Source organism: Garra rufa, chromosome 5 (genome assembly GCF_049309525.1).
Source record: "Garra rufa chromosome 5, GarRuf1.0, whole genome shotgun sequence".
Classification (NCBI taxonomy): domain Eukaryota; kingdom Metazoa; phylum Chordata; class Actinopteri; order Cypriniformes; family Cyprinidae; genus Garra; species Garra rufa.
Genome location: NC_133365.1, coordinates 4,222,702 through 4,236,416, shown reverse-complemented (window position 1 = coordinate 4,236,416; position 13,715 = coordinate 4,222,702). Strand labels below are relative to the sequence as shown.

Genomic DNA, 13,715 nt, shown 5'->3' with positions numbered 1-13,715 from the left:
AGGTTTTCTATTGATGTATGTTTTGTTAGGATAGGACAATATTTGTTTGAGATACAACTATTTGATAATCTGGAATCTGAGGATGCAAAAAATAATAATATTAATAAAAAATCTAAATATTGAGACAATCGCCTTTAAAGTTGTCCAAATGAAGCTCTTAGCAATGCATATTACTAATCAAAAATAAGTTTTGATATATTTACAGTAGGAAATTAACAAAATATCTTCATAGAACATGATCTTTACTTAATATCCTAATGATTTTTGGCATAAAAAAAAATCAATTATTTTGAGCCATACAACGTATTTTTGTCTAGTGCTACTAAAGACTGGTTTTGTGTTGTTGTTTTTTTAACTGGTTCTTAATCAGGTTTTAGTAATTGCATTTCCCAATAAAATATTCATCCAAGAAATATTTGATCAATTATATATCCTTGATAATTCCTTTTGGTGAAATATTGTATGAGAAAAATCTTTTTTTTTTTTTTTCAAATATTTAAACCTGAAACCCAGCAGCACAACTACAAATGTTTTCAGGTTACCTTTTGTTGAACAGTTTAATTTAATAGACTAATTTTATTCAGATTGCACAATTGGTGTTTGTTTGTTGTTCCTGCATAGCAAGCAAATGAGATTTTTTTTAAATAGACAATTTTTAAAATAGCTTCCGCAGGATTTCCTTTTTTTTTATAAAAAGCTGGGCTTCTTGTTGGATACTGCTCTTTATTAAAAGCAAAAATATTAAGTTGCATCTAGTTACTTTCACACCTTCTCAAACCAGAAAATGATTCATTTACATCATTTAATACATCACAACAAGCTCTCCAGTGTGGTATTGGCCTTTGCACACCATGTTATCTTTATTACAACACAATTTCCAGTTTATTGTGCTCAACGTTAGCAAACATCACCGAATGTTCACTGCAAAGCAGTCCTTTATAATAGGACACATGATGGACATGGACATCTGTGATAAAAGTTTTTGTCTACCATTGTGTGCATGTTGGTAAAAATCAAAAGATTATGAAATACGAAAGAGAAAATCTTTTATGTTTTCACTCAGAATACAGGTTCAGAATCTGTATTTTCCTCACAACTACGTCTGATGACCTTTACGGAGGAAATGTTTGTGTAGAGGGTGGGATGCATAAATATTACTAATAACTAAAAGGGATATGACCGCTGTGATTGACCCCTTCATTCAATGCAATTGAGAGTTGAGCTAGTCAGTCTGTGTAACATAAGAGTCCCAATTGCCACCACAGCAAAGGGTCACAACCCGGTTGGTATAGTGGCTCTCTTACGACCATCAAAACGTAAACTATACTGGGAAACCGGATGTGGGAGAATAGCATAATGTGGAAATACGGGCCGAGCTGTCCACCGATGACCTTCAAGGCAAATCTAGGAGTCAAGGAAATAGATCTTGTAGAATTTGTTCATCTGCTCCAGAAAGATGAAGGTGAGAACCGTGTGTGGGCCGAGACGAGCGTAATACGGAGTAAAACCCTTCCACAGACTGAAGAATCCTTCCTTCCTTATGACTTTCGCCAATACATCCTACAGGAAGAGAAAGAGAGAGCGTAAATAATAAGAGGGAGAGTGGAGGTGTCAAAGATGAGGGAAAAGCGCTAAACCACTAACAACAACAATAATAATAACAACGCAGAACATTTAATTTTTCCGCTCCTCCAGGATTTTGCAATTCTGTGATAGTCTTATTTCTGCAAAAAGTGTTTACTTGAAAAAGAGGAAGCAATGATATCAAATAAAAATTCATTATTTGGAGTCCAAACGAATTAATCATACATGTTCAAGTTTCGTTTTACACTGTAAATATGGATTTAAAAGTACGGTTCTGACACGAGGCCCGTTTGAGCAACAGAGGGCAATATTTAATACTTCCAGCTGATCTCTCTAACAGTCTTTTGACTCCTAATTGTCTTTTCAACCTTTCATCTTCTAAATGTCACAAGAGAGACATTGTTTATATGCTTACACTTTAAATGCATGGGACAAAATGAACATTTCTAGAGGTTTTATTGGTAGATTTTTTCATGTTTTCACAGTTTTTTAATTTTTAATTATATTATAAGTGATTGTATTTTGTCTTTTCAACCTTTCAGCTTCTAAACGTCACCAAGAGAGACACGATCTAAAGCCTTGTTTATATTTACACCTTAAATGCATCGGACAAAATGAACATTTCTAGAGTATTATTGATACTATTATATATAAAATACTGAATATATTGTATATTATATTGTAAATGCTAGTAAATGCAATCACTTATATTATTATAAATATACAAAAAATTTAAAAATCTGACAAAAGCTACTATATATATATATATATATATATATATAGCTTTTTTCAGATTTTTATTTTTTTTTATATTTATAATAATATAAGTTCTATATTTATAATATATATATATATATATATATATATATATATATATATATATGACCCTGGACCACAAAACCAGTCTTAAGTCGCTGGGGTATATTTGTAGCAATAGCCAAAAATACATTGTTTGGGTCAAAATTTTAGATTTTTCTTTTATGTCAAAAATCATTAGGAAATTAAGTAAAGATCATGTTCCATGAAGATTTTTTGTTAAATTCCTACTATAAACCTATCAAAATGTAATTTTTGATTAGTAATATGCATTGTTAAGAACCTAATTTGGACAACGTTAAAGGTGATTTTCTCAGTATTTAGATTTTTTTGCACCCTTAGATTCCAGATTTTCAAATAGATGTATCTCGGCCAAATATTGTCCTATCCTAACAAACCATACATCAATAGAAAGCTTATTTATTGAGCTTTCATATGATGTATACATCTCAGTTTTGTAAAATTTGACCTTATGACTGGTTTTGTGGTCCAGGGTCACACACACACACACATATATATATATATATATATATATATATATAGTAGCTTTTTCATGTTTTTACTTTTTTAAATTTATAATAAGTGATTGCATTTACTTTCACTTATAAAATTATTATAAAATGTGAAAAAAATGAAAACATGATAAATTATGACATTTAAAATGCACAGTATATAATTGATTTGTTTAATTGCAATATAATATGGTATGATATACTATATAGCTTTTGATAATATTACAAACTGTTGTATTTTTATATTTTCCACATGTTCATTTTAGTTACATTTTTATTAATTTTTTTTTTTAATGTCAGTCTTAGTTATTTTAGTTGTTTAGTATAAAGCTAAATTAAACGAAACAAAAATGTTGCTTTGGAAAATAGCTGGAATATATACATTTATATATATTTATATGATTTTTTTTCAGTTAACATTTATTTCAAGTATTTTATGTGGTTTTAATATTAGTTTTCATGAACTATAACAACTCTGACAGGTGTCACTGATTACACACTGATTTACTGACAATGTGCAAACTACTGCATCTAACACAAGTGTGTATTTTTAGCAAAACAGATTTCTTAGTATCTCTATGTTGCTGTCACCACTGCCAAAATCAGATTTAAAAAATGTGAAACCCTGGTAGGCATCATGGGATAATTGCACAAGTGTTTACTTAGCATGTTATCAAACACAACCATAACACACTGCTGCTGAAAACCTCAAGCAAATCCGACCTGTTGGTGCACTAATACCTGCAACCCACTGCAAATCAATTGTTTATTTTGTCTGAGGGTTTCCTCCGAAATAAGAGGTTTTACTGAAACGTGATCCATTTCTAATGTCCATGTGCCTGCATCAATGTGACTGAAAGGTCACAACTCCAGAAATCTGAGATCAGCTGCTTTACAGGGAAAAAGTAAGATTATGAGTAGTGAGTACGAGTTGAAAACTTACCAAACCGTTCTTGTACTCCGGCTTCCCATCAATCATTCTCATGTTCTGGATTCTTTTGAAAGAAGTAGATTTATGTCAGCATTACATATTTAACAATTTCTACAGAAAACAACCAGAATCAGCAGAAATATTTGTATCGTTTTAAGTCAGGTGCTATTAATGAGTGATTAATTTGATATAATCTTATCTTTTGGTTTGCATCCAATTGTTATTTATGTGAACGGACCTTTACTGTGATATAAATGAAATAACCATGTTCTTTTAGATCAGTTACTGTAGCTTAATAATCATCGCCACGATTACAACCCTAACCACAACTAACCTACGCTTTTTCTTCCAACAACCACAGATTTGCATATTTCTGGTACCCAAAGCATAATGATGCACAATTTCTGGGCAGGTTTCAGCAGTATTAATGCATATGGGGAATGTTTAGATCTGTTTCTGCAATACTGGTTAACCTGGCATCAAGACAGTTCTTTATAATTCTGTATAAAATTCTGTAAACCACAAAGCAAATACAAGTGACGCTAATATGGATACAAAATACATTGGTCACACCCTGCATAAACCAATTTTAGATTTAAGCACTTACTTTGAATGCAACAGTGAGAAACAACTTATTTCTGGCATTAGTCAATACATGCAACATATTTAATAATTAGCTGGGCGATATGACCGAAATCTTATTTCATGAACTGAGAAATGATTTACATTGATGATATACAATGTGTGCATAATTATTAGGCATGTTAAGCACATTTTACCAATTCCAAACTATATCAATCTTAATAACGACTATTAAATTAGTATTTAATCATTTTATAGTGATATATAATTGTCCATGAAGGCTGAAAGTGAAAAACATCTATTCAAGGTGTGCATAATTATTAGACACATTTTCTTCTACAGATAAAATGAGACAACTGGAGCATTTCATATTTTTGGCTCATTTTATCTGTAAAATTGATAGTAGTTATTGAAATTGATGTGGTTTGGAATTGGCAAAATGTGCTTAAAAAATATATGACCAGAATATCACTTTGACTAAACATTATGCATGCATTGTACATCACATTATAGTTATTTTTGTTATTAAAAGCAAGAATAAGAGCATAATAAGAACAAAGAGAGCAAGCAAATTGCATGCAATAGGAGAAATACAACAGAACAAAGATATGAATTAAATAAAAGTTTTCCAGGTACATCAGGCTTATTAACCTGTACTATGATACACTAGAGAATACTGAATAATCAAATGTAAAAATAGTCTTTTTTTTTTCATTCTCGTTCTATTCTGAAAACCGTTACATTTAAATGATTTGTTTTGAAGTCAGGGGAACTAATGTATAGCTATGTTTATAGTGTTTATTCAATATTTCGCTTGATTTGGTATTATTTCTGATATTAATACACTCTCTCTAAATGTGTTTTGCGAGCAGTGCACTTTTGGAAAGAGTAGGCAAATAAAGACCAATCAATGAGAGAGTTTCTCAACTCAAAAAAGCTGATTGGTCGAAAATATGTTGAGGACCATTACATATCCTCCAAATACAGATGCATAAAGATCTAATGCACTTTTTAATGCCGGATCTTTAAAAACAAATACTAGAACGCAAAAATCCAAACAGGAACAGGATCCGGCTTAAATTAAGCACTGGTTCAAGCGCAATAAGATGTGAATTTGTCTGAGAGAGGCGGCTTTCTCTGCACTCTATGTCATAACTGATTATCTAGTAATAAACCACAAAAATTAAATCTGAGCATACCTGGTCTTAACAATGTCTACTGGCATGGAGGCGGCGGTGGTGACCAGTCCACTGATCATACTGGCACAGAAATGACACAGAATATCATCTCTGAAATATCCTGAACAAACACAAACCAAGACAGAGATTACTGAAGCTCACGGCAGCACAATTTAATCTCTACAACTCACTCATTCAGAAAAACACACACAGAATGATATGTCTGCTCTTAACAGGGTAAATAAATAAAAGTAAGATTCCATCCAAATCTGGGATCAGCTAGATTTTCTAGAAGGGGCAACAGTACAGGTTTGTGACTGATAAGATAAAAGAGGGTACATACCAGAGTCCAACAGCGCTTGTTTGGACTGGGAATATGAAGCGAGTTGGGCTGCGTTCACAACAACGGCTCTGGCCATAGTGGGTATGCAACCCTACATTACAAATAAAACAAAACACACACACATTAGGGGTGCAACGGATCGTAGATGATCCGTGATCCGTACGGACCGGACTCCACGGTTCGGTACGCATGTGGTTCGCGGATTAACTGTTAAATTTAACCATCATAGAGTAAAAGTTTATAATTTGCACATGTTTTGTCTTGCCAATTTACCCATTAAAACTATTAAACCGCTGCAGCAAAAGAGAACACGCGCGCTGTTTATGTATGTATGTATGTTTTGTTTTTTACCGCTGCCGCACACACCTAAAGCGAGCACGCACACAGAGAGAGAGAGAGAGAGAGAGAGAGAGAGAGACGCGCGATTTAGACTGCGTGATTCACAGATTGATTCCCCTTTAAAACTTCTCTTAACATACATACAAAGTTATGTTTAAATACCCGTTTTTGTATTCTGGTAAACACAGTCGGTTATGTCTTCAGTGAACAGAAACAGCTGAGAAAGAGATGCGTGCCAGTATTAGGAACGTGCATTAGGCCTTAAAGAGACAGCATCCTATAAATACCTGCAGTGAGAAGCACTAGTTATTTTACAATTATATATTACATTTCTGCACCTGAATACTAGAGTTATTGATTTTTTTAGTAACTTTGTTGTATTCATCTACACTTGTTTTGTTACTGACTTTATTAGTTCAGCTAGTAGTTTTTGCTGTGGATTAGAAGTACATAAAGTAAGCATTCAGTAATTATTAAAAAACAAACTTTTTTTGTTTTGTTTATTTTTTGCTGATCCGAAAAATGATCCGATCCGTGACTCAAAATCCGTGATGTGATCCGAACCGTGAGTTTTGTGATCCGTTGCACCACTAACACACATACATCACATATACATTGGGTTTCTGCAGGTTTTATGAAGGTAAATTTTAAACTTTATAAGAAATTTTATGGGAAAATCTGAAGGGATGACTAGGCAGCATAATGAGTTATATTAGCAACACTAAACGGTTTGAACTTATTCATTCATTTTACAAAAAAAGTAAGTTCAAGTACCTCTACACTCACCGTTTTTGTCTAAATGGTTCCATAAAGAACCTTTAACATCTGAAGAACCTTTCTGTTTCACAAAAGGTTCTTTGTGGCAAGAGAAGGTTCTTCAGATTATAAAAGAGTAAGAAAGAGATGGTTCTTTAAAGAACCTTTGACTGAATGGTTCTTTATGGAACCAAAAATGGTTTTATTTTTAAGAGTGTATTTAAGCACCTTCTGATCACACTGCAAAAAAACACTTCCTTTTCATCTTTTTGTCCTTTTTTGTGTTTTCCCATTCAAATGTCAAATGTTCAAAGACGAATGAAGAATTATTAGTCATATTTTCTGAAAAAGTAACAAAATGAAATCAGTTTACAATTTAATTAAAAAATGTGCTAATGGACTGAGAAAAATCAACTTAATCTGAAAGTAAAACCTCTTTATACCTCATTGACATATATTATTTTTGTCAAGTTTGAACTCAGATACTCAGAAAACAAGCCCCCATCCAAGCTGACAGAGATGGAGAGGTGAAAAGGTGAGGCAAAGAATGGCAGATAATTGCCAAATCCAGATGTGCAAAGATGGTCACATCAGACCCAAAAAGACCTGAGGCTGTAAAGGTGCTTCAACTATGGACTGAGTTAAGGGTATGAATACTTTGTCATTATTATATGGTGTATGGAGTGTAAATTGATGTGGGGGAAAACTACAATTTAAAGCAGTTTAACATAATGCTGCAACAAAACGTGAAAAAACTGAAGGGGTATGAATACTTTTGCAAGGCACTGTATGAGTCTGAAACAAAATCCAAACGTAAGTCTTTGACAAATTGTTCTTAAAAAAACACCACAGTTGAACAGGTTAAAGAAAGCATATTTTAGTACAATGTTATGTGCATTGGTGAAAGAATACAACTGTTCAAGAAAGGTTGATTTAATCAAACATCATGAAAATCAAAACAAAACATCTAGTTAAAGGAGTTTTTAAGCGAATCTCAACTCTAATCACAATCCTGAGTGATTTACGAGTAACTGATTGCAAACACAAATAAAATAGGGAAAAACAAAACGCAGAAACTGAATGAACATCTTAAATCTGCAGTTCTAACACACTTACCCTCCAGAGTGTGGTGACTCCCTCCTCTCTAGTGATTCTGATGAGGGCATTAAAGACATTAGTGTAACCCCTCCTTTGATCTGGAGGCAACCTGGACAACAAAGAGATAATGTTTCATTATTTTAATATACAGTATTAATATTTTATTACACATTCAAATATTAATAAGTGTTATTTCAATATTATTTAAATATTATTGTAGTATTTTTCTATTTATATATTCATTTTATTTATTTTTATTTTTCCATTTAGCTACATTTTTATTTCAGATTCAGTCTTAGTAATTTAGTACATAAACTTAAATGTATTTTATTTTATATTTATATCTTTTAACAAATTGTTTATAGTTTTATTCAACAATGACAATTCATTTTACAGATAATAAATGAAAATCTTAACACTTTTATTGTAGACAGAGTTCATTTCCATGAATGCTTAAGTATAAACAAGGCAAAATGTATAATCAATAAAGTGGACAAAAATTCATGTTCAGCACATAAAACACAAAAGCATAAACGTCTAGTTAGGGTGAAGGTACTAAGATCTTACTAGGAGCTAACAAACATGCTGATGCTGATAAAACAAGCTGTCATAAAATCATTCAAGTCTTTTTGAGTTATATATTAGCAAGTTAACTAGATATCCATACGCAGAGCTGCATATTATAGTCATATTTGTTTTAGTCAATTTCAAAAAACTGACCCTTATGACTGGTTTTATGATCCAGGGTCACATTTTTTTTTTTTTTGCTTAAGTAATAATTTAAGTGTTTATCCTGAAAAGATAAAAATTTTATTACGGCTGCACGATTATGATAAAAAACATAATTGTCGATTATTTTTTGTTGTTGTTAGTTTTCCTACTTTACATGCCTAAGGGACCAGCTCTTGGCCAGATTATTTAAAAAAAGGACATGTCTTAAAGGAACACTCCACTTTTTTTGGAAATAGACTCAATCTCCAACTCCCCCCGAGTTAATAAATTGAGTTTTACCGTTTTGAAATCCATTCAGCCGTTCTCCTGTTCTGGCGATATCACTTTTAGCATAGCTTAGCATAGATTATTGAATCCTATGAGACCAATAGCATCACGTTCAAAAATGACCAACGAGTTTAGATATTTGTCCTATTTAAAACTTGACTCTTCTGTAGTTATATCGTGTACTAAGACCAGCGGAAAATGTAAAGATGCGAATTTCTAGGCCGATAATAGGAACTACATTTCCATTCCGGCGTAATAGTCAAGGAAGTTTGCTGCCGTAATATGGATGAAGCAGGCGGAGTAATATCAGAAATGAGTTCCCAGCTAGTTTAGCATTTCCACATGTGCTGCGTGGTATTACTGCTCCTGCTTCAGCCTTATTACGGCAGCAAACTTCCTTGACTATTACGCCAGAATGGGAGTGTAGTTCCTAATCTTATCAGCCTACAAAATTGAAGCTTTGCATTTCCACCGGTCTTAGTACACGATATAACTACAGAAGAGTCAAGTTTTAAATAGGACAAATATGGAAACTCGTTGGTCATTTTTGAACGTGATGCTATTGGTCTAATAGGATTCAATGATCTATGCTAAGCTATGCTAAAAGTGATATCGCCAGAACAGGAGAACGGCTGAAAGAATTTCAAAATGGTAAAAATCAACTTATTAACTCGGGGGGAGTTGGAGAATGAGCCTATTTCCAAAAAAAAGTGGAGTGTTCCTTTAAATATAGGGTGCAATTATATTGATCTACCTCCCATCAGCCGTCATTCGAATAAGCGCCACTTCAGCCGGAGTCCCGACGAAGGCCCCCGTGGCCCCAGCGGTCATTCCAATGAGAGCCTTCATGAAGAAGTTGGGCGGTGTGCCGTCATCTTTGGACATGCGCTCAAACAGGACGGTGTAGATGCCCAAACGTGTAGTGGTGTAGGTAGCCTGTCTCAACAGACCTGCAGAAAGTCTGCAATGAAAAACACAGGACAAAAAAAAAAAAAACACAAAGGTGTCAACACAATAAATGCACATCCAGACAAGAATGAGATATATAATCAGATATAAACCTAATCAGATATTTACTGCTCGTGTAAATCTATGGGCTCCATCTACAGGATGTCCACCTAGAGCTCCCTAGTTTCTCACCTCCAGTGTCTGGTAAAATTAATCTTAAAAAAACAACAAAAAACATCCATTCAATAATTCATTCAGATTAACGCATCTGTACTTAAAGAAGTAGTTCATTTTCAAAACTAAAATGTACAGATAATGTACTCACCCCCCTTGTCATCCAAGATGTTCATGTCTTTCTTTCTTCAGTCGTATAGAAACTATGCTTTTTCAGGATCTCTCCCCATATAATGGACTTCTATGGTGCTCATAAGTTTGAACTTCCAAAATGCAGCTTCAAAGGGCTCTAAATGATCCCATCCGAGGAAGAAGGGTCTTATCTAGTGAAACGATTGTTTTTTTTCTAAAAACATTTACAATTTATATACTTTTTAACCTCAAATGCACATCTTGCCTAGCTCTGCCTGAACTCTGTGTATTCCAGTTCAAGACAGTTAGGGTATGTCTCAAAACTCCCATCTCATTTTCTCCTCCAACTTTAAAATCTTCCTACATCGATGCAGAAGTCTCGACCCAGTGTTTACAAAGTTAACATGCAAATAAGATCAAACACCCTTTACAAAAAAAGGTAAAACAGCGATGTAGGGCGATTTTGAAGTTGGAGGAGAAAATGAGATTGGAGTTTTGAGACGTACCCTAACTGTCTTGAACTGGAATATACAGAGTTCAGGCAGAGCTAGGCAAGATGAGCATTTGAGGTTAAAAAATATATAAATTGTAATTTTTTTTTTAGAAAATGACTGATGGTTTCGCTAGATAAGGCCCTTCTTCCTCGGCCGGGATCGTTTAGAGCCCTTTGAAGCTGCATTTTGGAAGTTCAAACTTATGAGCACCATAGAAGTCCATTATATGGAGAGATATCCTGAAATGTTTTCCTCAAAAAACAATTTCCTTACGACTGAAGAAAGGAAAGACAGAACATCTTGGATGACAAGGGGGTGAGTACATTATCTGTACATTTTTGTTCTGAAAGTGAACTACTCCTTTAAACTGCAGTAAAAGATTCCTGCCTGCTTAAATATGGACCTCTCTGTCTAAACGCTGTCATTGGCTTGTTTCAGTGTGACGGGCCTCTCTTATTTACCCGGTGTAGATCCCGCCGAGGCCCTCGTTGCGAAGGATGCTGGTTACGGCATGGAAGCTGGTCTTGTACTCGCGAGCCTTGGAGCCCTGACCGCTCAACTGCATTCGGTTCTTCACCAAATCCAGCGGCTGCACAAACACTGTGGCACCCATCCTGAAATCAGAAAGAATGCGCATTAGTGAAATCATTTATTACTTTATTACTATTCCAATTAGCATCAGCATTTGGAAGCAATCCTAAAGAAACCTACATTGAAAGCAAAAAATACTTTGAGTCCTTTTTCACTTTTTTAAAAAAATACCAGAAATTACAAAAATGCAAATCAACATTTTTTGAGAAGAACGCCTGTCATAGTGTTTTCTTGTAAAACGTACTCAATAAATGTTTATTCAGAACTTTGAATATTACAAATGATCCCCAATTTACATATCATATAAAATATAATGGTAATTATGTAATATGCAAAATTTTGTATTTTTTTATAATTTGACATTAATATAATAATTAAATATTTTTTCCCCTTAATTATAATATTAAGGATTTAAATCTTCACATTTCCAGGGTTCGCAGAAGTCATTATAGAAAACTGGAAGACAATGGAATGGAAGACAACAGCAAACTTTTATATTTTGTGCCCATTCACTCGAAAAGCACACGAAAAATCCAATATTGCGCTTCCATGACAAAAAGATAAAGAAAGGTTGATTACAGCAGTCAGAAGAGAGAAAGATGATCTTAGAAACCTATTCAAAAATGTGTCTTTTGTAAATAAATGTCTATAACACAAAGTACAGTATTATAAAATTGCATTTCCTTTTATCAAAAAAAGTAAAATGGTACAGTATAATAATATTGGTATAATGTGTTTCTTAAATATTATATTTACGATATTTTTTTAAATAATCTTTTAGATTAAATAATATTTGAAAAGATAAAGAAAGGTTAATTACAGCAGTCAGAAGAGAGAAAGATGTCAAATTTACTGCCACTCTATCTTAGAAATCCCATCTTTTGTATAATGGTTAAATTTGTAAAAATGCTATATGTATTATATTTATTATAGTGGAACTGCATCAACAAAGTCTGTGATTTTCACCTTTTTTTTTGATAATTTGACAAAAAAAAAACAAAGAAAGAAAAATTGGTAATAATAGCATTCAATTTTCAGTTTTTTTTTTCTTAAATATTATATTTACAATTTAAATATTTTACATAATCATTTAGACTAAATAATATGGACCATTTGGACATTTCCAGGGTTCGCAGAAGTCATTATAGAAAATTCGGTAGTGGCAAATTGGAGACAATAGCAAATTTTTATATGAAATGTTGTATACTACATTACTCATTTACTCCAAAAGCACAAAAAATTCCACCACTGTGTTTCCATGACTTATGAAAAGATAAAGAAAGATTTATTATCATGGACTTGCACCAACACAGTGTGATTGGCACTTTCTTTCTTTCTTTTTTTTTTTTTTTTTTTTTTTTTTGCAAATGTGTTCAAAAGTGATATAAACATTCAATTTTCTGTTCTTTTTTAATTATTATTATCATCACACATTTTCATCTCAAGCATGCCCTTCACTAACAGGTCACTGTTGTTTATTTACTAACTAAGTGCACAAACGTTTTGCAACTTTACTAGTAGTGTAAACCACTAGAGAAAAACAGCAGTTATTTGTGTAAACAAACTACAACTACTTTCCTCAAAACAAACGACTGAAATAGTTTAATCAAACTCTGATTAGATTATATCAGTTGTATACGTGTGTTATCACTTTAAGAAAATAATGTGGTTTGTAACGGTCTCAAGCTCGACTAAAACAGTTTGAGAAGTAGCAAAAAATAAATGACTTTCGCCAGGAATAGATTACAACAAACCAATTCTGACAGGGAATTCCTCAGTGACACATGCTCCGTGACATTTACACCGAAGTTCAGACTGTCACGGGGTTACCAGGCTTACTCTGGGCCTGCAAAATTATCCACAGCAGAACTGACAGAAAGACTCAGGAAAAATCACAACACACTAACTTACATTCACTTTCTATGCTGATGCTATTAAAGATAGCTAGCCTAGCGGATAACTGATAACCCTATCAATAACCTGCCATCAATCGCTCATTCACATCAAACAACAGAGAGCCCCGCTGCACTTCTGGGCGCGTACGTACCCAGCCAAACCCCCGAAGAGGAACTTAATAGATTTGGGCGATGTTTTGGGCTTGGCCTTGGCTGTGTCCGCTGCGGCTGCCATGGCTGCGGTGCTGTTTTGTGTTTCTGTAGGACACCTTCGCTTCTGCCGCTCCGCTGATACAGGGCTGCTGCTGTGTACAGCAAGGTGACTCGCCTGGACCGCGCACGT

At 33.6% G+C, this 13,715-nt stretch overlaps 1 protein-coding gene across 1 annotated transcript; it reads right to left on the bottom strand.

Moving 5' to 3' along the window:
* Window positions 1–828: 828 nt before the first annotated feature.
* On the bottom strand, window positions 829–13,715 carry LOC141334677 (mitochondrial 2-oxoglutarate/malate carrier protein). The gene is made up of 8 exons (XM_073839874.1): window positions 13,525–13,715; window positions 11,348–11,500; window positions 9,893–10,099; window positions 8,158–8,248; window positions 5,947–6,037; window positions 5,625–5,724; window positions 3,856–3,907; window positions 829–1,560 (listed from the first exon to the last, which is right to left on the bottom strand). The coding sequence occupies exons 1-8, from the start codon at window positions 13,605–13,607 to the stop codon at window positions 1,405–1,407; spliced, it is 933 nt and encodes a 310-aa protein (XP_073695975.1). The 5' UTR covers window positions 13,608–13,715; the 3' UTR covers window positions 829–1,404.